This window comes from Colias philodice, chromosome 8, assembly GCF_061535455.1.
Source record: "Colias philodice isolate Cphi_HAF_F1 chromosome 8, ilColPhil1 Martin Lab GWU primary, whole genome shotgun sequence".
Classification (NCBI taxonomy): Eukaryota; Metazoa; Arthropoda; class Insecta; order Lepidoptera; family Pieridae; genus Colias; species Colias philodice.
The window spans coordinates 8,482,823-8,508,997 of record NC_143093.1 but is presented as its reverse complement, the minus strand read 5'-3'; the positions used below and the strand labels follow the sequence as shown (position 1 = coordinate 8,508,997).

At 32.7% G+C, this 26,175-nt stretch overlaps 5 protein-coding genes across 5 annotated transcripts in view; 3 read left to right on the top strand and 2 right to left on the bottom strand.

Annotated features, from left to right (window-relative positions):
* Nucleotides 1-26,175, top strand: part of Tsen54 (tRNA splicing endonuclease subunit 54) — a 150,458-nt gene that overhangs the window by 82,737 nt on the left and 41,546 nt on the right. The window lies entirely within an intron of this gene.
* LOC149486709 (prostaglandin reductase 1-like) lies at nt 1,860-5,095 on the bottom strand. Its single transcript, XM_089698411.1, has 2 exons — nt 4,916-5,095; nt 1,860-2,983 (listed from the first exon to the last, which is right to left on the bottom strand). Exon 2 carries the CDS (start codon nt 2,955-2,957, stop codon nt 1,947-1,949), a length of 1,011 nt encoding a protein of 336 aa, XP_089554537.1. The 5' UTR covers nt 2,958-2,983; nt 4,916-5,095; the 3' UTR covers nt 1,860-1,946.
* LOC149486708 (uncharacterized) lies at nt 7,201-9,250 on the top strand. The gene is made up of 4 exons (XM_089697849.1): nt 7,201-7,531; nt 7,742-7,821; nt 8,360-8,522; nt 9,047-9,250. The coding sequence occupies exons 1-4, from the start codon at nt 7,201-7,203 to the stop codon at nt 9,205-9,207; spliced, it is 735 nt and encodes a 244-aa protein (XP_089553975.1). The 3' UTR covers nt 9,208-9,250.
* LOC149486707 (neprilysin-4-like) lies at nt 10,286-21,665 on the bottom strand. Its single transcript, XM_089698367.1, has 13 exons — nt 21,250-21,665; nt 19,015-19,122; nt 18,654-18,787; nt 17,765-17,933; nt 16,834-17,699; nt 16,588-16,738; nt 15,914-16,100; nt 15,204-15,322; nt 14,510-14,902; nt 13,895-14,067; nt 13,456-13,640; nt 12,774-12,917; nt 10,286-10,507 (listed from the first exon to the last, which is right to left on the bottom strand). The coding sequence occupies exons 1-13, from the start codon at nt 21,663-21,665 to the stop codon at nt 10,331-10,333; spliced, it is 3,222 nt and encodes a 1,073-aa protein (XP_089554493.1). The 3' UTR covers nt 10,286-10,330.
* Nucleotides 22,077-25,643, top strand: LOC149486706 (uncharacterized). The gene is made up of 11 exons (XM_089697895.1): nt 22,077-22,149; nt 22,319-22,523; nt 22,679-22,799; nt 23,020-23,202; nt 23,561-23,641; nt 23,769-23,924; nt 24,034-24,201; nt 24,492-24,671; nt 24,911-25,027; nt 25,266-25,384; nt 25,538-25,643. Exons 1-11 carry the CDS (start codon nt 22,077-22,079, stop codon nt 25,641-25,643), a joined length of 1,509 nt encoding a protein of 502 aa, XP_089554021.1.

Below are 26,175 nucleotides of genomic sequence, written 5' to 3'. Positions count from 1 at the left end.
TATAATTTCAATGCCTCATATACCTGTCAATTTATTTTCAATGCAATTCGTATTTAAAATACAATAAATTTCATCCGTTTCAAGTTTTCAACGATCAAAATAGATTCTATAATAACATCGTCTACAAATACTATAATTTATAACGATTTATTATACAAATACGATAACCATTCGCAAATCGTGAAAAAACGAACTTTATCAATTTGCATGACTAGACTTTTTTGGCGATAAAAATAAACTGTAGACGTTATTTATTTATACGATGAGTCACGTATCGGATCTTTTTTAGTAAATATTGATGTTAAACACTAATTATAATAATTTTAAAGATTTGTTACCAGACAATATCCTGGTTATGTTTCAAACTCAATTTTTTACCAGCTTTAAAATTTATAGCAACACTAGCTTTCCGCCCGCGGCTTCGCCCGCGTTTTCAGAGAAAACCCCGCATAGTTCCATTTCCCGTGGGATTTCCGGGATAAAACCTATCCTATCTCTCAAGTTGGATCGAACTGCACATGGTGTGCGAATTTTATTAATCGGTTAAGTGGTTTAGGAGTCCATTGAGGACAAACATTGTGACACGAGATTTATATATATTAAGATTAGAACAATTTTTTATGTACATAACTAACTACGTGATGCCTAATAAAATAAGGATCTAAGTGAGACAGCATTATGAATGTAGGTACAATATACATAATTACCAGCCATAGAAATCTAAATAACAAGACACATAGAAGTGCTAAAATGTCATAATTCGTATGAAAACCGCTGTCGCCAAAATCAACACATTCAAACCGAAAGCTAAACAGTACACACAAGTAAACTATGCCTTTTATTGGACAGCTTGATTTTAGTGAAAACTAACTTATCTATTAAATTAAGCTTTTGAATATATATCCTAACGCACGAATTTACGGTTTATTTTAGAATAACATCCCTAAGTATATGAGACTTTTTGCTCCAATACGAACAAACGTGATAATAAGAATGGTCGACTGTGTCATTCATTGTTATTTCGATTACTATGGTGACGCTCGTAATACTTGTAAATATTCTATAATTTTAAGGAAAAACGGCATTATTTCTAAAAAAAAATATTTTCCGATGAAATATTATTCCTTTATAAGTATAATTACAACTTGTGGAAGAATTTCCGCAATGGGAATTGCTGAAACACACCATGTATACACTCATACGTCTCCAGAGCAACTGAACAGTGACGAATGCACTGGTGTTGTGCAAATCACCTGAGTGGCGACAAGGTCACGCACGCTTACGACTTCTAGTGTCTTGTTATTTAGATTTCTATGTTACCAGCAATGTATTTAAAATTATATCAAAATGGTCAGGTAAAAATGTAATTGTGGGAAAAGCAAATGTGAAGAAAAAAAAGATTTTAACAATTAACCTAGGCTACATTTGTTTAATGGGCACGATTCCACTGGTATATAAGTATGTACTTGAATGATCATTATCGTGAGTAAAGTACACTGTACATGTACTTGTTATAGTAAGTCATAAAATTATTGAAGTCACGTTTGTATAAGAAGGTAGGATCTATTTGAAGTAGGACCAAAAAAAAATCATTTAAATCTTAGCACCAAATTTGCTTGCATCTACAACAACATGTTATGCAAAACGATGTTTGATTAAAGCTTGTATATAATATTATAATAAATTCAAATATCCGCCTCACTTCTTACTTAGCACTTTATTAGTAAAATATTTAGTCAATATCATGAATAGCAGACAAGGTTTAGGTAATTTAATTTCAATGAAGGTATTTAAATTAATAGTGCGTATATTTTGTACATACAAAATAACTAAATATACAACAGAAATAAAATAATAGATAAGAAATAACGAACATTTATTTTGATTACATAACATGGAACACTTTGATACCTGCATACAATTTAACAGGGAGGGTTAAAATAGTATTAAACTTTAACAACAGCTTTTCCAGTGTTTTCACCAGCAAGCATACCGATAAATGCATCGTACAGTTTATCAAAACCCTCTGTTACATGACTTCTAGTTTTAATCTGTCCTTTTTTAATCCATTGCGCTAAATCAGCGAACGCCTCATGCCATCTGTCCTTGGGCTGCGACCAACGTGATACAATAAAACCTTCAATCTTCAGCTCTTTGAACACAATAAATGGTTGAACAACTGTCGCCTTTGGCATTTTTGTATGATCGTCATTATAAGAGCTTATACTCCCGCACACGGATATCCTTCCATATTTATTCATCTGTCCCATTATAGTGCTACTTAATTCTCCTCCAACATTATCAAAGTAACAATCCACTCCTTTTGGAGCAGCCTCTGCTAATGCTTTGGGTATATCAGCTGTTTTGTAGTTGATTGCTTTATCGAATCCTAATTCCTTTTCCAACCACTGCACTTTGTCATCAGAACCAGCGAATCCAATCACTCTGCAGCCCTTGATCTTAGCGATCTGACCTACGATGGATCCGACAGCGCCGGCAGCTCCCGTTACTACAACAGTCTCGCCAGCTTTAGGTTGACAGATTTCTAGGAAACCAAAGTAAGCAGTCGCTCCAGGCATTCCAACAACACCGAGGGCAAGTTCAGTGGGTAGGCCTTGTAGATTAGGTAGTTTATAAACTTTACCAAAAGGATCAGCTGTTTCACTAACTATGCTGTAATCGCACCAGCCTTTGTGCGTAACGACCTTTGTTCCTGTGGGAAACGAGTTATTCTTTGACTCTTGAACTGTGCCGATTTGGAAACTAAACTGGTCATAAGGAACAGGCATAGTAGAGTTATAGGCACGAAGATAAGGGTCAACGCTGATCCAATCCGCTTTAACGACAAACTCGCCCTGTTTTAATGGAGGAAGTTCATATTCAACGATTTCAAAATCATCACGCTTAGGGACACCTTGGAAATGTTTCTTTACGACGTACTTTCTTGCCTTCACCATCCTTAATTTTTGAAAAATGTCTGGATCTGAAATAGATGGAAGATCAATTTGAAATCTTAGGTATTCTATTCATACAATTAACATTTGTATCTAATATCTCTAATATATCTTACACGCACATAATAATTATTAGCCAGGAAACAGCAATCTACTGAATTAAAATAATTCTCTTAATGAATGAATGGACAGTAGCAAAACTAAAAAGTAAAGTTTTTTCTAAAAACTACACATTAAGTTTATTGGCGATTCTTCTCGAATAAAAAAAAATCTATTCAAAAGTAGGTAAAAAAATTGATTTGGAGTTTTTGGTAAGTAGTGACTATTTGTTATTGGAATTTTACCAATAGTTACTTACTAAAGTGTTATTTTTTGTAAAAACTTGATTTCAACAATTGTATTGAGATTCTTAAGTAAGTAAGTAGGTATTAACTAGTTAATTTACTAGGTAGCTGACCCGCATAGATTATCGTATTATTAAAATGTAAATGCCTTTAAATTTAAATAAAATTACGATATGATTTTACTTTCATTACTTACATTTAAACCTATTTAATTCACCTAATAAGTTAGGTAGGTAGCTACCTACTTTCAAATTTTCCCTATTTATTCATAACTAGCTGTGCTCCGCGGTTTTACCCGCAGTGCTCCACTCCTGTTGGTCTTAGCGAGATGATAGGTATATAGCTTATAGCCTTCCTCGATAAATGGGCTACCTAATACCGAAAGAATTTTTCAAATCAGACTAGTAGTTCCTGAGATGAGCGCGTTCAAACAAACCAACAAACAAACTCTTCAGCTTTATAATATCAAGTATAGATACCTACCTAACACCCGTTAAACTAATACAGAAAATACATTAAATTTTAACGGGATAAGTAGCTCTTCTCTTATAAGGTCATTTGTACATAATATAGTAAAATTTATGATATCAAGTTCTTAGTTCTTAGTTAATATTTGGTAATCTGGGTCCTGGGATAATAAAACTATTATGATAAAATATACCTACTTAGTTATATATATCTAGGTGACTAGGTAGGTATTTGTAAGTAAGTATATAAAATTTACGTGTGATTAATTTATAATAGCTACCCATAGAAATCTAAATAACAAGACACATAGAAGTGCTAAAATGTCATAATTCGTATGAAAACCGCTGTCGCCAAAATCAACACATTCAAACCGAAAGCTAAACAGTACACACAAGTAAACTATGCCTTTTATTGGACAGCTTGATTTTAGTGAAAACTAACTTATCTATTAAATTAAGCTTTTGAATATGTATCCTAACGCACGAATTTACGGTTTATTTTAGAATAACATCCCTAAGTATATGAGACTTTTTGCTCCAATACGAACAAACGTGATAATAAGAATGGTCGACTGTGTCATTCATTGTTATTTCGATTACTATGGTGACGCTCGTAATACTTGTAAATATTCTATAATTTTAAGGACAAACGGCATTATTTCTAAAAAAAAATATTTTCCGATGAAATATTATTCCTTTATAAGTATAATTACAACTTGTGGAAGAATTTCCGCAATGGGAATTGCTGAAACACACCATGTATACACTCATACGTCTCCAGAGCAACTGAACAGTGACGATTGCACTGGTGTTGTGCAAATCACCTGAGTGGCGACAAGGTCACGCACGCTTACGACTTCTAGTGTCTTGTTATTTAGATTTCTATGTAGCTACCGTATTGTTGTTAATTGTACACAAAGTCAAGGTTTAATGTCACGGCCTCTGTGAATTTCAAGGTCAGTGGGAAATAGAGGGTCAGCTGAGGGCGTTGTAATGTTTGATTGGCCCTGGATTGCCCTACACGATTTACTGTTACCGATTTACTGTAAAAATTTTTTAAACTAATATAATGAAACTATTGAATATAGGTAGTTATAACTCTCTACTAAAATGGTAATATACCTAGGTAATCAAATATTTAGGTACTTACCTCAAATAAGCGTTTGTTATATTGCTTGGTCACTATCACAAATAACTCAAATTTTCTATAAATATATATTATTGCCCAGTGCTCACCGACACGGGCGATCTGGTTAAGTTTATTTCAACAACTTGTAGTGTTTGATGATATTCCCTGCTTTTAATGTTTATGTAGTGATACCGGATACGTGTATGTATCCTATACACACAAACCACACATAAACGTTGTTATGGTCACATGCGTCGAGAATGTGTGCGTATTATATTACTTGCTCTGTGGTGTGCGTCAGTCAATGAGCTATTGAGATTTATATTCATCATAATATAATAGCCCACACTCTAGAGGACAGCGCGGTTAAAAATTAATAATTTAGAACCTTATGTCTTGGGAATATGATAGTTTTTAGCGATAATATTCGTTTATTATAGTTTGAGACTTGCTGAAATAATATTGAACCAACTTCCAGTTGCATTCATCTATGAACATTGATGAACGGAACGGAACGTTTTTATTTTGTAACGCTATTTTTATGACCGTCCCGTTTTACCCTTTGGGTACGGAACCCTAAAAACAAACAATATAATATTTTCAATAGTTGTCAATACTTTATGATGACAGGGTGTATTTTTATAATCAGCTTGGTTTTATAATTGCGCATTCATATATTTAATTGCGAACAATGTTTATTGTTTATACTTAAAATTCCTTATCTAGGTATTTGTATAATTCACATTCATTACAGACTGAATTATATTTGTGAGATTGAGCCATAAATAGGTATTCTGTTTAATAAAAAAAATAAAAATCTGCTTGAATGATGATTATCGTGAATACACATGTAACTACTCCATTCTTATCAATAAAAATATTCTTAATTTATTTACATACAAGTCACGCTTGTATGTAAATAAATTAAGGTTAAATGGGTAATTAGGTTAGTTTTATTAGCCAAACTTTTTGCACAGGTAATTGAATTACAGCTCTTTTTTGTCATTTTCAGTGCGCCAAGTAAAAAACTCCAATACTTACTAATATCATAAAATAAGTAACTTTACACATTACAAATAAAATACATCATTACATATTATACACTCTTACATTCATTTCATAAGTAACGCGCGAAACGGAGCTTACGGAGCGCTCTCGATTGTGCTCCTATGCAGTACATTGCCTCCATACGAAATCCAATAAGAGTGAAAGAGAAATTTCGCCACAGTCCTGCGCGTGAAACAAAAGATTTACTATGGAAAAATAGCCGAATGCAAATTCGGGGATTTTCTAATTTTGCTAAATAATAATTGAATTCGTTTTGAAATACTTTATAATTTTTAGTGTTTATATAGACATTTATAATGTGGTGTTCATTTTTTTTTGTAATAAATTATCCTGCTAACGCTACATATTGTATTTTCGTTGTTTTATTTCAAGTGAACACCCATACAAAAAAGTGCTCAACGCCGCTAAAGAAGTTTTCACTTCAAAAAATCAAGATTTTCTCACAGGTTAATCTTATATTTCTTTTTATAAACAACTAGCGGTCCGCCCCGGCTTCGCCCGTGGTACATATTTAAGTTTTCTCTACATAAAAACCATCCTCGTACTTCAAGGAATATAATAAAAAAAGAATTATCGAAATCGGTTCAGCCGTTCTCGAGTTATGCGCTTACCAACACATTTTGCGATTCATTTTTATATATGTATAAGATAATAATTATGTAAGTATGACTTGCATTTTATATTAATATAATGACGATAATACGTGGAAAATTATTAGGTATACATAGTAAGATGCGGGCTACCTTTTTACCTACGGTAGGTACCTACTTAATAATTGATAGATATACCAGATGAAGATCTAAGTACCTACCTACATCCTGTATTTTTTTTTATACAAATTATATTAATTTTTCATTATTTTGGTTATTTGATACAAATCAACTTTTGAATAATTTATGTTTAATGCTCTAAGAATGTATCTATCTTATAACATAAACGAATCACAACTGGTAAACGCATACCTAACTCGAGAACGTCTGAAGCTGAACCGATTTCGTTAATTCTTTTTTTATTTTTTATTCCTTGAAGTACGCTGTACGAGGATGGTCAAAGCGGGCCGGACTGCTAGCATCAAGCAAGCATAAAATAAAATTAAAAATGACTTGGCAACTGCATAAAGATGACTTTATATGATAGAAAAAGAAAAATTTCTGTCAAAATCACAGAGGTCAAAATATTAAATGAACTTTATCAAATTGAATAACGTGATAAAATTAAACTCGCAAAGAACATCAGTAATGGCTAGCGGAGATTCACCCGACATACCGAAACATATGAGCTATGCAAAATCTAAAATACCATTTATCGGAGCTTTCTTCGATTATATAAGTACTAATATCGAATATATGAGGAGCAAAACGTTCTTTAGAGCGGAGAGATTGCAAGCTTCTAATTCAAAGCAAACATTATCAGCTACTTTCGTAGCATTTGTTTGCTTTTCCCTAGGGATGGTGAGCAATGTGAAATTCGAAGTTGTGACGTTTGATGAAGAGCCGTTGGCAAATGATTTACACTTCATGGTGATGAGCAAGGATGATAAACTGTATATCGATGATATTGATGCGTCTAGTGAGTAAAAATTCAATTTACATAGAGTTGTTAGAGATGTCGTTATTTAATTTTTAAATTAACACCATTGGCACCTAAGAAATTTTCCATTGCAGTAAAGCATTCATAATAATAAATATAAATAAGTATACTTTATATTAGCGATGCAGAGCAAATAGATTTTTAGGTACACTTTTTTAAATAATAATTGATTCTTTTTCATTTCTGTAGGAGTGATGTGGTGCATCGAGGCTTCTGACGCGCTTGTTATAATTTTTAGTACACTATTGATATGGAATTCATCAAACGTGGTAGGTAATTGTATTAACTGATTTGTTCTACAGGAAGGAAAAAACAACTGTACAATAATATTATATATCGTATAATATGATCATTCTGTGCACACATTTTGGACCGGTAGGTATATACGTATACCTAATGTAATTAATAGTCAACGAGTACATGTTACAAGCGCGTACTTCAATGCAAATAAATAATAATTCTGTTTATGTTTGTATAAGACGCAAGGAAATCATATTAGGTTTTAATCATGCATTATCAATGCTTTTATCATGTAAGATTTGCTACAAAAGTGTCTTATTATTCAATCAAATTTATACCGCAGCTAACTGACCCGACGAACGTTTTTCTGCCATTAGATTCTTTTCATTTAGAGTTAAAAAATACACCTACATTCAATAGGTAGGTAATCATTACTAATACACGTATCAAATTTCATAAAAATCGATCACCCCGTTTCCTAGAAGTATGACAACCAACACAATAATTTTATAAATTACAAGAAGAAAACGTATTTCGTATAATTTTAATTAAAATGTATTCTTGCAGCGATCCCCTCTAAGTGAATATCTATTTCTGCCATGGCTTGGTGCTACAATGCGTGGCCTGTGTTTGAGGCAGGCGCCCACCGCTGGTGCGTTGATTTACACCATGAGCGTGGTCAATGGATGCATCAACCCTTTGTTTTTGACGGCTTTCTCTTTCTTATTCTGTTAGTTTTTGATTTATATTTGTATTCTATAATATTATGTTTGCAATTTGCAATTTAAAATAATTGCTGTCACAGCCGGCCGGGAAGTAGTTAAATATAACAGTATCGAAAAAAATTGGTTCAAGCCTTACATGGAACGCCTCAGATGAGTCAGAGCGAGGTAACGCCGCATGAGTCATGTTTTTTCGTGCGTGCAGCCGGCTTTATCGAATTTTAATTATAATTATGAGACGTTGTCACGTCAAAAATACATAGGGCTAAACCTTGGGCTAAACACGTATTTCCATTAAGATTTTTTTTATTTAATTGATCAGTAAAACAGATGTGATATATACCTTCGTCTGCCCCATATTATAGTCCACTGTCCACTGGTTCGTGTTCATATGATTGTAGATTTTGGTAGCAGGTAGCGATAATTAAATCGAATCCAAAACTGAATTGTTACCAAGTAATTTATTTAAATTATCTAAGTAAGTAGATTTATTATAATAAAATATATTATGTCTATTATTTTTGTTTCTCAGTGCTCGAAGCTCGTCTATGGTTGGAGATGGCCCGGCTGGTCAGTTTACGTTGGCAGCGCCGTGACCATGTGGATATTAGCGGACCCTCGCACTATGAGGTGGAGACTCTATGGAGCAATGACGACGTGCAGAGCGTTGAAGTTGGCAACTTTGTCTATTGATTCTGTTCTTTTTTTTAATTTGATATTTCTTTTTTTTTTAATAAACTGGAGAAATGAAGTTCGCAACCTTGTGTGTTTTATTTGATCAAATTTTGCGTTCACTGTTTTGAATAAATTGGTTTAGTCGCAATAGCGATGAAGTTGGCTTATTTTTTTATATATTTTTTTTTTTGTGTACCTACACCTACCTGTATCCTAAATTAAGCTCTTGTACAATTTTAAAATTAAGTAATTTTAATTTTTTTTAATGTGACAACTCCAGGCACTCTTCATTGCATTTGTATCGTATAGTAAATAATTTATTACGTAATATGAGTTGCTGTTTTATTATTTTTTACGATGATCCATTGTCGTGATTATAAATAACAAGACAATAAAAATATTATTGTTGTGTAAAAAATACTGACGCATTTTATTAATGGTATAATAAATGACACCCATTTTATTTCAGATATTATTTATTTAAAAAATATTCATTTATAAATAAACTTAAAAATTGACAATAACTAACAATACAAACTTAATATTAATATACAATTAAAGCACAGTTACCAAAATGCACGATTGTAATATCTCCACAATATAAAAGTTTTATACAAATAATATATATAATAAATCAGGTACTGAAAGGATCCACACATTTAGATATTATGAGCTGAAATTAGTAGAGATACCTACGTTTTATAAAAATGAGGGTAAATTTAAAATAAAGGATATGGACGGATTAAATATTCTGGCTTGATGTACTAATTATCGAAAATATATTTTTTAATAGGATTATAAATCATGAAAGTTTCTGTAAACCAATATAATATGTATAACGATACAATTTTATCGCTCTATGGAAAAAGGTTTTTCTTTAATTAGATAATATTATAAAGCCTGTATCTCATAACAGGACATATTTTAAATCAAAATTTTTCTGTCTTACCACAAAAATCTTTAGACAGGGTTTAACTTTAAGCGCGGGTTCTCTTTAATCTGGTTTTGTCGTATTTCACATGGACAACTATTAAAGTGACAGATCCCTGGTTTAAAGTTAGACTGTGTTTAAATTGTTTTGTGGTAATACCCATCTATGTTTATTATAATTTATATTCTCTAAACTTGTTATTTCGTTCTTTCACCATACACTACACTTCTGTACAGGATTCATAGGAGAACCTAATGGACAATTAAATTCCCTCGCGAAATCCTTAGAATTAGACAAAGTGCCGATAACTCTGAACCGTCCCGGAGAATGTACGGCCGTTTTCAGTTTGTTACGCATCGCTTCTGGACGCATTGCACCGCACCATACCTGTGATTATCGTAAATTACCTTAAATAAAATAAAGTTTGAATAGAAAATATTTAGATGGATCTATTATATAAGTTTACAAATAAAGAGACACGACATCAACTAAAATAGGTACTAGACCAGTGTTATAGGAGATCGACGCTTTCCACTCCATGAGATACAGTTTATTAGACATTTATTGGATTCTACATGCATGGGTACGGCATGATAAATAAAACCATCTCAGGCATAGCTCTCTTATCCCTATGATCGATTATACAGGGTGTCCCACTATTGGTATACTAAGCGCGAAGAGACTTGTAGTTTTGCATACACTGATCACTTAAAAAATACTTAAACAAAAAAATTACGTCAAAAAATTTTTGCTAAATTTTTCCGGAAAAACCATGTTTTCTTCTCTAGCTTCGCGCAGCCGGCATATACCGCTTCGCTAATGTGAGCATTTTGTCTATGAAAACATAATCTTAAGCTCACGTGCTGGTGGTAAAGTTGGGCCTGTTGCTTGTTATGGGTGTACACATACAGCCGTACAAATAAAAACTTGCTTATTCAAACCTTATGCAATGCATAGATATGATAAGAATAAATAAAGAATATGGATGTCATAATTTCTTACAAATAAATTTGGAATAACGTCGATGTAACTATGTTCACGCTATGCAATAGGCGCGAAGTGGCAACGTCGCAATTCATTCACAAAATTATGAAAAACATTGAAATTGTCTACGGTTAAGCCTTGGTGCTGTCATTTTGCTGACGCTCGTTTGACTTCGTCGAATTTGTTGTGAAGTTTCATCATACGATGTTCTGTTTATTTATTTTTTAAATATTTATTGGAAATAATTTAAATATATCATTAAATATGCAAGCAAATGATAGATAACGCTATCCAATATCTGGAGAACAGAAGATAAACCCACCTTGAGATAGAGAGTTGCCAAATAACTGGTACTCAAAACATACAACTCCAGGCTTAGAAGATTTATATTTTCAACGAAAGTGTATATTATTGTGATAAGTTTAGAAATAAGTTTTATGTATGTATGGTTTGGCGCGTGTTGTAAATAAATAAATCATTATAAATATCAAAAGGGTTTTTCATAATTTCGTATATTGCACGCCTCATAAGCGAAGCGTTGAGGTGGGTACTACTGTCACTTCGCGCAAAACATCTGATTTTTCAAACTTAAAATGTCTTTATGTATCATACATTGCACTTGTAAGATAATACATACACACACATATTAAGAAAAAACACTATTTTTAACGTTCATGATATTTTTGATGTCATTTTTGTTATTTAAACTAGTTAAAAAACAGTTTAAAAAAGTTCTGTCTTGGACGTCCGTGTGTCTGTATGTGCGGATCCTTTTTCTTGTTAACACGATAGCGACCGAAATACTTTACTAATCGAGTCTTTTTTTTTCTCTTACGCTTGAGTATGCTCAGGAATAGAACCCTTTCATTTTTCAGGGTCTGATTCGATGTGGTTTAATTGTTATTAAATAAACAAAAATAATAATTAATAAATATTTATTAAAAAAAAATTATGAGGCGTGCACTTTTGGATTTTCCAAATTATTTTGACATTTCATACAAAATTTTCCATTTCAATAGGTACGTAATGAAATTATTAATTTGCTCAACTTTTTCTACTTCTCGTATTACTCTCATTGCTATTATCTCAAATTTAGATTGAAAATTGCTTCTAAAACTTGTAAAACACAGCACAATGTACTAAAAGATATGTTATAACTCGGTTATGTCAGACTTATACTAGGGTGGTAGCCGTAATAAGGACGGAATAGCATTAGTATGAATACTTATTACGAAGTTATACTAGGTTACATTTATTTCGTGTTTATTTGTATGATTTTTCCTTATTCTTAGTTTATTCTTTGCATAAAATGTTATAACTCGTTTATTTGTACGGCTGATAGAGTTTTAAGAATTTATCTGTTTGAAAAAAAAATGCGTCTGGAATTTTATAAGTATTTTTTACGAACTCGGCGTATGCAAAACCATAACCTCCTTTGAGCTTAGAATACCAACAGTGGGACACCCTGTATAATATAGTAGTTGGCGGTTGCTAGAATAGAACTCATTTATTTATAGAGCAGTGTGTGATAGAGCCGACAGCTTCTATCTCTATCTCTTAATAACTTTAATATAATAGCCGAGTCGATCTCTACATAGAGTACGTCATATAGTTGTACATATTATTATGATAGCTCTAACCATTATCTCTACATCTCTACATAGAGTACCTGAGCAAAGTTAAGGAAGAAGAGCTGTGTATGTGTATGATTGAGGCCTGGTAGAGTTTCATCGCTTGCATCGTGTAGTCTGAGCCAATGTTGGTACGCGTGGAACGCTTGTTTCACACCGCCGTTGTCTGCTATGTTTTCACCCTGGAATACGAAATTTCATAACGTAGTAATTTTTGTTATAAATACGACTTATCATTTTGTTACTCTTTCAACTATCTCCCAATCTTTACTATCAATTGATGCAAGGAAAAGTAGAAATTGGAATTAATTATTATCTTTTCTCATTGTTAAGGTAAACTTTCCTGCAAATATGAATTTTTAAAGAAAATGAGAGGAATTATTACGCAAGAAAAATTATTTGTATAATAGTGATGAAAATTGTGGGAAAAGACCACGAAAAGACAAAGCAAGGTTGCGAGAAAAAGTTTTAGGAAACTCAATTCGATAAATATGCATCATCACTAAATATGTAGTATAAAACAAAGTCGCTTTCTCTGTCCCTATGTCCCTTTGTATGCTTAAATCTTTAAAACTACGCAACGGATTTTAATGCTGTTTTTTTAATAGATAGAGTGATTGAAGAGGAAGGTTTTAGTATATAATTTATTAGGTTTTAGACAAAGCGGGCGAAGCCGCGGGCGGTAAGCTAGTAAAATAACAATTATACAATTTTCCATACCTGTGTATTAACCCCATCCAATTTCATATTAACCTCCGGCACCACATACTGTCCATACTGATCGATCAGACATTGCGCACGTTTGTGGAACGCCTCTATAGCGCTATCCGACCACCATCTGTGTAAATTGCCTTCGCAGTCGAACAGACGACCCTTGTCGTCGAATCCGTGGGTTATTTCGTGACCTGGAATAAGGATAAATAAGGAAAAAGTCGGGTGTGATTAGTTTGAAAAGTTAAAATATACATTTTTTTTAAAGAATAGAAAAAATCGATCAAAATTCATTCAATCAAAATTCATTTATTCATAGATTTACATCATTATTTTGATTGAATCGATTGCAGCAGTAAAAAAAATATTGTAGCGGCTGTAGCGTTCACTACTGCGTACTTACGTACTTGCTATATACTGTATACTGTATATAACAAGCACAACTCACCAATAACAACCCCGATGCCACCAAAGTTGAGCGATCTCGGGAAGTGCCGGTGATAGAACGGCGGTTGCAGGATGCCGGCCGGGAACATTATCTGGTTCTTGTTGCGGCTGTAGTACGCGTTCACTACTGCGGGCGCTGTGTTCCAGAGCGTTTTGTTTACCGGTTGGCCTATGCTGTGTTTTAATGGAAGAATTAAATGGAAAATATTATTTAAATTGGTCTAAAAATAATCTATATTGTCAATTGTAGGGATGACTTAAATTATTTGTAGAGATGTACACTGTAGACCAGGATTAATTAAATTAAATTAGTAACTGTTTAAGATGTACAAACACCTGGGGGTAACTGTGACGTCTTATAGCAGTAGTAAATCTAGTGTGGGAAAGTGGTGGTGCTAGATGGGATGGCAATTAGTACTGCTGTAAGAGGGCACGATAACCGTTCAGAACAAAATCATATTTTATGATATTTTATTCTTATATATTTATATGACAAAGAAAAAAACACTAAAAATTTAAACTAAATTCTGTTAATGAAAGTTTAAAATTAACAAGTCTCTACATAATTACTCTACATTTCTATTCAAACTTCGTTCAAAACAAAATAAAACCGCACCGTGACTGTTCCATTTTGGTCAAATGCTGCAATATATTCAGGATATTCTCGAAATATTTATCCGGGTGTATCCTCACTTCCTTATACCGATCATCCAGCTCAATTCTATCCAGGATAAAGTCCGGGTAACCTATTCTAAGCATCATAGAGTCAACTTTATGTGCCGCTAGTTTTTTCGTCTCATCATCTATCCAATTGGTCATGTGCAGTAAATCTCTAAATGATTGCTGGATTTCCCTCGTCATGGTTAGTGTGTCGTTTTTGCTCATTTCGTCGAAGTACTTTCTAACGAACATTGAGCCAAGGGCCATACCCATGTTTGAGTTTACTTGGGATATACAATTCTTCCAGCGTGGTGGAGATTGTTCTCGACCGAATAGTATGAAGTAGAATCTGAAAAGTTTTTGGATCGTAATGGAAGGTTAACAGTTTGGGTATATGAAATTTGCACTTTTCTAGGTACTATTTTAGGAATACATTTTATTTGTAATGAGAGTTTATTTAACAGGAGCTTGTTATGCTTTAAGATACATACTGTGATTTAATTACATAGCATAAAATATTTTCAAGTATTTTATATATGTTAAAAGTAATTTAACTGAACCTTTGAAAATATAGGTACTTTTGTATAGAGAATTTTCCTTTTTACACATTTGAAATAAATTTTTTCCAAAAAAATAATAAAAAATCTCACTGTTGTTTAACAGACTGAAAGCGGTCGTCCAGGTTATTAACGCGATGCCGCACAAACCGCCAGAGCAGATAATTCGCTAAAGTGTTCGGATCCGTCGCCTCTATCAATTGCACCAAGTGCTGTCGAATTGTTGACAGATTATAGACTTGCACGTGATGGGATCGTGATTTTGGTCAGGTGGAAGTTGGAACACGTGATGGGATTGTGATTTTGGAATGGGATAGGAAAGTTGAACATGTGACGGTATAGTTGGAATGAATTTAGATTTTTGAATGTTCGCGCCAATGACAACATTTAAACAAAGTTTCAAGCAACATTCTTGGTCAACTGTTGCTAGACAAATGTTTACCATGAATACGAGGCTGTAGAGGTGTTTTGAGAATATTTAAATGTATTTGTATATGAAATCTAAGACGATATATAGTTTCCACAATTATAGGATTTACAGGACTCTACATTTTCTTTAAGGTGAGTGAAACATCGGCATCAAATTTTGCGCATAGATTTTGGCAGGCATTGCGATTATTTCTCAAACTTTAATTCATATTGCATTAATAATTGTCACAATTATAATACGCAAATAATAAAAATAATTAGGTACACAAATAATACAAAAAAGGAAAAAAATTACGTTAAATGCCCCTGCTCTACATTTTACAAAGAATCTCTTTACCCAAAAATACATACCTAACATCAATAAAAACCCTTACCCGAACATAATTAAGGGCAAATAGAACAACAGTTTCCTCAGAATGCACAGTTCTATTCATAACAATACACAAATATCTCTTCCAATCGACTTCGGGAACTAAAGTTTGTAATTTCGCTAACGTCATTCTCCTGTACAGTTCTGATACGTTGCGTCTGTCCTCTGGCGCTGAGGTTATTTTTGCTAATCTGTTGAAAGAAATCTGTATAAATTTTATTTTGTTAAAACCCCTAAAATCTCTGTCACACTCTAGCTTCCTAACTACCTTCAGACTCAAACATCATAATACATTTAATGAATCCGTTGCGACGTGATAGAATATGGTGTCCGTAGAAATTAGAATAACGTTTACCGAGTCAAAGTAGATTATAATTTTATGAAAATGGTAATAGAAAATACAACATAAATTATAAATTATTATCTATGGAAGACTATTAATTGCATTTTAAGATGGAGATAATTATGTAAATGTAATTACAAGGAATGTATTGATTTTTTACTTGTTTGTTGTATATTCTCTGTATGCTTAATTAGTTACTATTGCCGCATTGCTTATAAACTATATCATTTACATTGAAATAATGAATGTGTAACATTAGATACACAATACGTAAATATTAATAACAACAAAAATACTTAGTAAGATTTAAAAAATATAAGGTAAATGTCACTTACTTGATTTCAAAATCGATAAGCTTGTCTGCACTAGCTTTCACGTAACCAGGTTTTCCTCCAAGTAAAGTTGCTATTTTTATCAAATATGTTTTGTATGCCTCCAAATATACCCTGTTTGATCCTTGTAGAAAATAATCTCGAGTTGGCAATCCTAGTACAAAAGAATAACGTATATAATGAAGACTGAAAAATAAATAGAGACAGCCATTTTATGAATTAAAAATAATGTTTTGGATATAATTTTACCTAAACTAGTTTGATCAAATTGTATGACATATTCATCCGAATTCTTAATATCTGGTCCAACCCACTCGGATATCAAAATATCGTTATTGAACAATCGTAATTTGGCCATTAGTTCTAGCCAATCAAAAGCCCCAGGAGTCCAATCAGGTTTTAGTATAGGCCAACCACCAAAAAGATCTAATAAATCTAGAAGTGGTTGTTGGGCCCTCTGTTTTAATATTTCATGATTCATACACGATTTGAACAAATATCTTGCTTTTAAAGTAGCATCGCCATGAGCTGGGTCGATAGAGTCAGGTTTCTGAGGCATACGTTTTATATGAGAAATGACGTCATCAATGCCTTGCCGTCTTTTGACTCGCTTCTTTGTTAGTAATCGTCTTCCTTGCATTAAGTCCCTTTTATAAAACTTTTTTCTTTTTATTCTGTTAACTCGATTAATGTGTTCCACTAGTCTGTGTTGCCTCTTTAAACGACTCCTTCCTTTTCTCTTGTTATCAAAGTAATATTCGTGAATGTTATATTTGATTCTAGGTAGAGATTTGTCAACTGTCGATATTTTGTCCAAATACCTTCTAATACGATTAATAATTTCTGATTTGTTTTTGTCATCATTTATTTCGTAATGAGCTTGTTCGTTAACATTATCGGAAACATCATCTGGTTTGTTTAAAATTATATCTATACGCATGTTATTAATATTTTCAATGGGGCACTCTGAGGGTCTTAATACTTTCAGAAAGCTTTCTTCGAGATCTAAATGTGGGCCCGGATAAATGGACGCGACGTATTCAGATTTTTTAAATTCAAGCAGATCTTTGAGAACTGCGTCCAAGTTTTCCCTAAGCATTTCAAATGTATCATAACTGAAAAGCAAGATAGAGTTATTATATTGAAATTTTCTTATTTTAGATCGTTTTTAAAATCTTACCCGGCTTTATCAGCTGGAATAGGATTAAGAGCAGGCCAGTTACCGCACGCGTATTGATAAAAGTCATGACAAGGATCGGCTTCAGCGTCCATGTATTGCGTCATTATTTTTGCTTGAGTGCTCCTTATTGTGTCGCGGTCACCTTGACCTTTCCAAAATGCATGAATACCTGATAAAGTAATGATGTAATTACCAAAGATGACACTATCGGTTTCTTTATTGTGGGTAATTCACCATTGTTTTAAGTTTGATAAGCCGTAATTAAGAGGAACTTTAACGATTATCAAATTAACAGTTTGTTTTTTCAAGATTTTCGAATAATTAGGCTCAATAGATTTATTATTTACTATATTTTAATTGGGATCAAGCTTTTATTCTATACTAATAATAATTTGTGCTATTAATAGCCAGATTTTCCATCATTAGGTACTATAACTAGGTACATAAATCGTACATTGCTTCTTTCGCATTTTTCATAATAATGTTGACATGTAATTTCATTTGATTCGGACGTGAACTTGACTCGTTTTACACGAGTCCACAATTGGATAATGGGCGTGAGCGTAGCACGTTGTAGTATGCATAACCTATTGTCAATTCGGGACGAATGCTTTTATACAAGTCGTACGTATAGCAACCCGCCAAAAATAGTTTGCCACTATACATAAGATAGGTAGTTAAAAGATAGTACATTTTCATGAGGGTTTTTGATAAGTGACATTGATTTTAATTTGTTATGCAAAAATACGGGAAGCAAAGTTGTTCTGAGACTTAACAATACTAGAGGAAAATCACCGTGAAAAATCTTCTGTTCCTATGGATAAGTAAGGAAATTTGAAATATTTAAACAAAACACGTAATACAATTGATAAAGATAATTTAAACCTACCAGCATACGAACGCACAGGCTTGTACACATGCGCTGCTGAGCTCATTTCGCCTTCTTCTAACTCGGGCTGCCTGCGAACTTGCTCCACATCGTCCAAGGGGCCACGGTCAACGTATAGTTCAGGATGCACTACACTGATAAATACAGTCATACATATACGAAAATTCATTACTGAAAATGACTAATATCTTTAATGTTAACATAAAACATGTGAAATTAAAAGCCCAAAAAATAAGTTATAGTAGGTGTCATAGAATAAACAATCATATTGGATTTGATGCAGTTTGCAAGGACGATAACAGAAACATTTCCTATGTAATAAGTTAAATAAATTGCTAGGGAACATATTGTCTTGTTATACCTTTGCAGTTTTCCATCATCGTCGTATTGATCGTTAGGATCGTTTTCGTTACTTTCTTCTATTTCGCTGTTATCTTCATCCTCTTCGGTTTGGTCGGAGAGATATTCTCTAAAAAGAACTTGGTTGAAAATGTTACATTTAATAATTTAATTTAATACATAAAATTCACATTGTTTATAATCATTAACACTTTTGGTTCACTTTGTAGGCTTCAAGAATTTTAGCTCTAAAGTTTTTTTTGAACATTTTTCGTACAAAACCGTTGTCTAATGGAGATCTTACAATTGACAATTTTCATCAATAATTACATATACATACCTATACTTACTTGTTTTTATTTCTTACGAGGAGTAAAGTGGAACTAATAAAGTGATGTTTTGTTTTGTAGTCTAAACTGCAATCCATAAATAAATAACAATGCAAAGTAAAAATTGAATTTATGTTTTGATTTATCATGAGACTTTAAATCGTTAATTTTATAGGTAGATATTCAAGGTAATGGCCCTATTATTGCATTAGGAATGTGGTAATTAAAGTTCCAACAACCTACCAAAACAATATCTTATGATCTTATGCATGATTATGATATTTGCATAATATTATTATTTACCCATTACCGGCGTTGTAGGTACCTACATATTTTGCAGTATATTACATAGTACATAATATGAACGTTTAAATATTAACTATCGTATTTTGCATATTGCACTTTAATTATTATAATGCTTGTTATAAACTATTTAGTATTATTTAATAATATTATAATTAGGGCATGCAGAACCGAGTCCGGTTCCAAGTTTCTGAAACCCGGTTCCAAATTGATCTCAGAACCGGGTAGAACCGGGTTACCCGGTTCTTTTATAATACCTAAGAAAAAAATACGAAATTAAACAAAAGTAACTGTAAAAGTACCTGATGGGCCTTTTATTTTACGCGGCTTGTGTCTTATTTTATTAAATTAATAAAGAAACAAAATTTCAATACTTCTTTTTATTTATCAGTCTTATAAAAGTACCTTGTTATCATAATATCACATATTATAAACTTAAACCTTATTCATTCCTTATTCATAAACTGTAAAGCAAAAAACCGGCCAAGTGCGAGTCGGACTCGCGCTCCGAGGGCTCCGCACAAACCTATTTTTTATAATGTTGTAACTTTAAAATTTATGTTTCTAACATTTTCTCCTTTATCTGTGTTATAAGACTTTACTTTTACCAAATTTAAAGGCTCTGTGAAGACTCAAAACCTACAGGGTACTTCTCATGAGAAGTACCCTGTAGGTTTTGAGTCCCATGCGAATGTCGAAATTTGCGGAAATTTTCAGCATTTACGGCTGTATCTTTTGATGCGTTGGCTTGTGAGTTTGACTTTTTCACAGCACTTGATGCTTGACCGAAGACTTGAGTATTCGATATAAATTTCAGCTTGATACCAAAAACAAAAACATGACTGGATCATTATATGAAACAGTAAAATCAACAGCTTTTCAAAGTAATACACCCGTGGGAAACTTATAGCATCTAAGGTTAGACAACCAATCAGAGCCACGCTTGAGGCGTGGCACGAAAATTCGCGATGCACGTGATTCTGACATTGCCAGATAGAATAAATTTGTTAAAATAATGCAGCAAAATATGAATAATACTTTATATTTTAATATTTTGGTCGGAACCGGGAGAACCGGGTTTCATACTATTCAGACCCGGTTCTCAAGAACATAAAAAAACCCGGGTTTACCCGGGTTTTTCGGAACCGGGTAAACCCGGGTGCATGCCCTAATTATAATAGGGATGGTTCCATTTTTCCTTTTTTTTGAACCTGACGAGAATCGGCCGGGCGTAAAAAGTCATGGATAACACAAAAATAGTAATGTTGGACAACGATAAATATTATTTTTACCTTCTGATGTTATTTTTTTAATTATAAGCAAACCATTAGCAACTAAATTAGTTCGTAAATTGGTGTCAATGCCATAATTCCATATTATGAGTATGTATGTAAGGATTTAATTGTCTCGTTAACATACCGAAGTGTGATTCCATGGTTAAGACAATGCAACTACAGTTCTATGATTTAAAGTAAGTAAGTAGGTATATGTTTATTATGCTGTAGCTGTTAACAATCATCATTTTTATATCTCATTAATTTATTACTAGATGTTTTGTTTCGTTTTCGAAAGTAGACTAGATTTTGTTTAAATCGTGTTTATAATACTATTCAGACTACACTTACTCGTCTTCTTCCGATGTAAATTTAAATTGGCTTCTGCGTTTAATCCTTTTGGGTGGGATACTTTTTCTGTTTCCTGATTGAATTTGGTCATTCGCTACATTGTAATAAGTCTCAGTATTGCTGTCGGCGTACCGTCTTGCCATAAAATCATCATTTGGAGGCAAAAACGACGTGCGAAATCCTTCGAAAACATCACGTTCCTCAGGATCAACAGTCTCTAACTTTGAATAAGATTTAGGGATATTCTGAATTACAATTTGATCGGATGGATCACCCAGTGAATCGAATGGTTTTTTGTAAATAAAGTACAAAGAAATTGCGATCGCTGTAATAGTTATTATTGATAAGAACCGGCACAGGTTTGCACTTTTCGGTTTAACTGAAATTGCTTGGGGTGGCGTGTCTACGCGCGTCATTGCAGCTTCCAACTGACAGTCGGTCAGACATCGTCGGATTTGTAACTGGAATATTGCTGTATACAATCTGCTTACATAATAGCCATTGTAAGGTCGACCCTGGGATCTTAGAGATAGGAGTAGGCGACGAAATTAGCGCTAGATCTACCTAACTGTTATGTTACTTTTCTATTACAAAATATGGATAATTTAACATTAAAACAAATATGGATAACTAACATTAGGGAAAAATATTTATTGACCAAAATTATTCAGGCTATACGCATTAATAGAGTAAAAGAAAAAATACGACATAACTAATTAAAAAATATTTTTGTCATATTAAGATGTCAGTGATGAAATGAATTTTTAATTGTTGTTATTATTTAAACTTTGTATATTTGCAATTTAAAGAAATTTACATATTATAATATGACTACATTTGCCGATGTATCGAAACAAGTTCATTTATTAGATGAATTGATATTGACAGAGATGATATCAGGTAATTTTCATTATTTTAAGCAAATTGTAAAAGTAGAATAAGAGCCGAAATATCAATACGAGGCACACAGAAAACAAGTTTATTCACATAAATTGTCCTTGCTCTAGAATCTAGATTATCAAATACCTAGTGGTAAGTATATAAATTTAGTCACCTAAATTTATTAAAGGTAAAAACGACTATTACGAAGAATCTATAGAATTTAGTAAACATCTTCTCACTACAAAATATTGGTACATGCGCATATCGTGGAAGAATAAGATGCATTTCCTAATGACATTGCTAGAAAATGTTAAAAGCGTTTGGACTCTATCGCTTCTACTGAAGTCTATTTGGAATTGCAAGCCTAAAGATGCAATATCTTCTATAAGCGAGTAAGTATGCACTATGAAGCCATAATGATATTTTTATCAGTAATGTAATAAACTAAAGAACAAGAGCACTACCTATATTTTAAGCTTTAAAGTATAAAGCGTACCTACTTATAATTTATGTTTATGTCTATCAAAAGCTTCTTCTTACTTTGTAGAAAGCAAATTTGGAGTAGTTATGATCAGATTCCTCTGGATAATAATAGAACCGTACTGCCACTTTCTATGTTAAATGAAGCTATGGTTAATGATCGCAAATGGTTTTCGACTCTGAAATCTGTGAGTATTATAATTTGAATATTGATTTCAACAAAACAGAATAGACAACATATTGATAACTATGTATAGTTAATGACAATAATCTAATAATTGAAGAAGTCCCTCATCCGGACAAATTTTTATTATGATAGAAAAGTACTTGTTATACTTTCAGCTTTCATAAAAATAACGGCACACTATAGTTCATATTTCTCCTCTCTATGATGTTTTAAAATTTTAGGACCAACAAGCATTAGTTCTATCTGAACTACTAACGGTATCAGGTGGTCCACTTATGTGGGATATACTAACTAGAGCCCAGCAGATATTTGAGAGACATCGCCAACAACAGTTACAAGACATGATGGACTGTGTTGTTTTGAATGAACCACCAGCAGAGAAGTCAAAGGCTGTTCCGACTGAGGTAATTTCAAATCTATGCTAATATTATAAAGCTGAAGAGTTTGTTTGTTTGTTTGAACGCGCTAATCTCAGGAACTACTGGTCCGATTTGAAAAATTCTTTCGGTGTTAGATAGCTCATTTATCGAGGAAGGCTATATACTTTATATTATCACGCGAAGACCAACAGGAGCGGAGCAATGCGGGTGAAACCACGGAGAAAGATAAAGCCTATAAAGCCTGTAAAGTCTATTACGTTGTAATTAAGCTACGTTATCAAATGAATAAAACATACACGTCTTATTAAATAGGTATGACGTTATTTTTGCTTATAATGTATATAAAAAAAAATGTTATCATAATGCATTAAAATATTTTAAGGTCAAAAAAGAAACTCCGCGTCGTAAGACGTCATTAAATACGTCAAGTCAAGCTCCACTACCTGGACAAGCCCAAAGAGAGGTAAAATACGTTTTTCTAATAGTTCTTTGGTTGTATAGTAGATATATTATCCAAAATTTTATTACATATAAACAACGCATACACAAGAAAAAAATTAAAGGTGAGCTTTACATGTTACGATTTTCAGTTGGAAATAAATCTGGCCACTTGGAATTCTACTATAAAATCACTCCGAGATAGCTTCAAGCTGGAGGAACTACAAATGATGTATAAAGATGGCACCAAGAAGACCATCTGGAAAGTGAATAGACCGAAGCCAGAAAGTTTGGAAACTGTTGATTTTGTATGCATTTGATTGCTATTTATTTACAAACTGGGCATTACTAACTAAGAACTTAACGTTCATTTAAAAATACTTAGCTTTAAACATTAAAATTTTCGGCTTGTTATAGATTCAGCTTCTACCAGCAATCATTGCCAAACGTATTCTATTATACGTGCCTCAAACGCAGTATACGGAAATATCAAGAGTGAACAGATATTGGGCTTTTCTTCTTGATGAGATCAAAGCCGATATGCTGGCTAGACAAAAGATCAATATGGATATAGAAAAATTGCGAGTGAGTATTTTTTTATAATTTACATAGGTATATTAGTTACTATATTTTTTTCGTTACTGAATAATTGTTTGTCGTAGACGTGTTTACTTTAACACGTTTCGTTTTATTACTTTGATTAGTTTGAAATTACGATTGAATCGACCATAATAAATTACTTGTTAAATTCCAATGTTCGATTTTATCTAAATTGCTTAAAATAGGTTACTAAGAAAGCATTAATATCTTTATTTCTGATATTAGGGACGATAAACTTGTCCCACAAACAATTCAAAAACTTACAATTTTATTAGGAAATTATACTACGTCACGACCAAGAACTAGGCATGGTGAGCGGGTCTGAGCTTTGCACAAATACGTCTACGCTCGATGGAGACACCTATCATATAACATCACCAATTAGTGTAGAGCCAGTCAAAAAATCGGCTAATATTGCCGATTGGAGGAAACAGGTGAAAAGGCCACCACCAACTGTAAGTGGATTTACTTTGTTTCTATCATACTTACGTACAAATCCTTCAAAGCATATAAAATTATAATTATCCGTTTACGATGGCAGACACACAATCATATTATGACGCTCAAATGTATTGCAAGGATTCTTTTTTTTATTTTGATGATAACATAATCTAATTTGAGAACAAATATTAGGATATAGTTAGGTATTATAAGTATTTAAATAAAATATTTTCATTGATTTTGTTTCTTTCAGACCCTTAAACCAATTCGAAAAATGTTCGATTTTCACGAGCGTTTGGATCAACGTGGGGCTGCTGATGAAAACATGTGGAAATGGTGTTCAAACATTTTGAAATTGCGCAAAAAATTGGTCGGCCACGACGTTAGTAAATACTTGTACTTATAACAATATTATGTACCTTACTGTCGGTTATATTATATTATGGGCTGATAATAATTATTTAAATGTGAACCAGATTTATAGAACCTACGCATTACATTATGCTCAAATTATTATTTCAAATTATCGTTAATTCTATCATAAACTAAATTAATTATCATTTTTTACAAAGAAGGTAGACGTTGTATTATTGTTTTCATTGTTTCAGAATAGAAAGGAATCTGAAGGAATCTTACCGTTAGGTGATTTAAACTTTCCTTGTCCTCTTTTGGTTCACAATTTGAATGTTCCTTTGGATTTTCCTCTCATTGTGGATCCAACTCTAAAGTGAGTTCCAGAATATCTCTAAGAAAATCATTTTTTTAAGTAACGTCGTATATTTTTTTCGTACCTTGGCGGCAAGAGATGAAACAGATAACCGTAGTACGTCACAGAGCAAGTAATATACTACAGATAAATAATTAAGTTTGCTTGTTTCAGACATGCCACCAAGGCCTTAGAAAATAAACGTTACAGCTGGAAAAATAAAGATCTTGCAATTCTTTATCCAGTGATAAAGATACCATCTTACCAGTTTCCTTTTTGAATTATAATTAAAGCTCTAATTACAGTATGTTCTTTATTTATTATTTAAACATAATTATATACCTATTGTGCATTTTTATTGATTCAGGTAAAGTGAAGATTTTTGCATATTTTGTGGGATTAAAGCGGAATTGTCTTTGAATTTAGAAAACACAGAAATGCATGTACAATTTCACTGTTTCCCACACAATCAGATTTTTCAGAATCTTAATTTTCAGATTGATCTGATAGTATGTCCGATGTGTATTCTGGATATTATATAAATTTAAGATGGTGAACAAGAACACAAATCTTTACACACATTAATTCTATAGAGAGAACACAAACACACCCACTAAATAATTATAATCGCGTAAAAATAGATAGCGTAATAACTTTGTGATCCTGAATTTTTGAAGTGAAACTTCTTTATCAGGTGTGGAAAAAAAATTTAGTGTAACATTTTTTACGCGTGACATTTTTCCGTTACGCGCCATCTTTTTCTTATCCCTACCACGCGTGATTCGACGTATTTCTGTAAAATTGCATATAGT

What these genes read in the sequence shown, in the direction of transcription:
- LOC149486706 (XM_089697895.1), top strand. Translation starts at nt 22,077, where the DNA reads ATGACTACATTTGCCGATGTATCGAAACAAGTTCATTTATTAGATGAA. An exon ending in CTGGACAAGCCCAAAGAGAG is followed by an intron (nt 23,642 to 23,768) that starts GTAAAATACGTT and finishes TACGATTTTCAG; the next exon opens with TTGGAAATAAATCTGGCCAC. An exon ending in ATTGTGGATCCAACTCTAAA is followed by an intron (nt 25,385 to 25,537) that starts GTGAGTTCCAGA and finishes TGCTTGTTTCAG; the next exon opens with ACATGCCACCAAGGCCTTAG.
- LOC149486708 (XM_089697849.1), top strand. Translation starts at nt 7,201, where the DNA reads ATGGCTAGCGGAGATTCACCCGACATACCGAAACATATGAGCTATGCA. An exon ending in TATGGAATTCATCAAACGTG is followed by an intron (nt 7,822 to 8,359) that starts GTAGGTAATTGT and finishes GTATTCTTGCAG; the next exon opens with CGATCCCCTCTAAGTGAATA. An exon ending in GGCTTTCTCTTTCTTATTCT is followed by an intron (nt 8,523 to 9,046) that starts GTTAGTTTTTGA and finishes TTTGTTTCTCAG; the next exon opens with TGCTCGAAGCTCGTCTATGG.
- LOC149486709 (XM_089698411.1), bottom strand. Translation starts at nt 2,957, where the DNA reads ATGGTGAAGGCAAGAAAGTACGTCGTAAAGAAACATTTCCAAGGTGTC.
- LOC149486707 (XM_089698367.1), bottom strand. Translation starts at nt 21,665, where the DNA reads ATGACGCGCGTAGACACGCCACCCCAAGCAATTTCAGTTAAACCGAAA. An exon ending in GATGATGGAAAACTGCAAAG is followed by an intron (nt 18,788 to 19,014) that starts GTATAACAAGAC and finishes TGTATTTATCAG; the next exon opens with TGTAGTGCATCCTGAACTAT. An exon ending in TTGCCCTTAATTATGTTCGG is followed by an intron (nt 15,323 to 15,913) that starts GTAAGGGTTTTT and finishes ACAATTCGACAG; the next exon opens with CACTTGGTGCAATTGATAGA.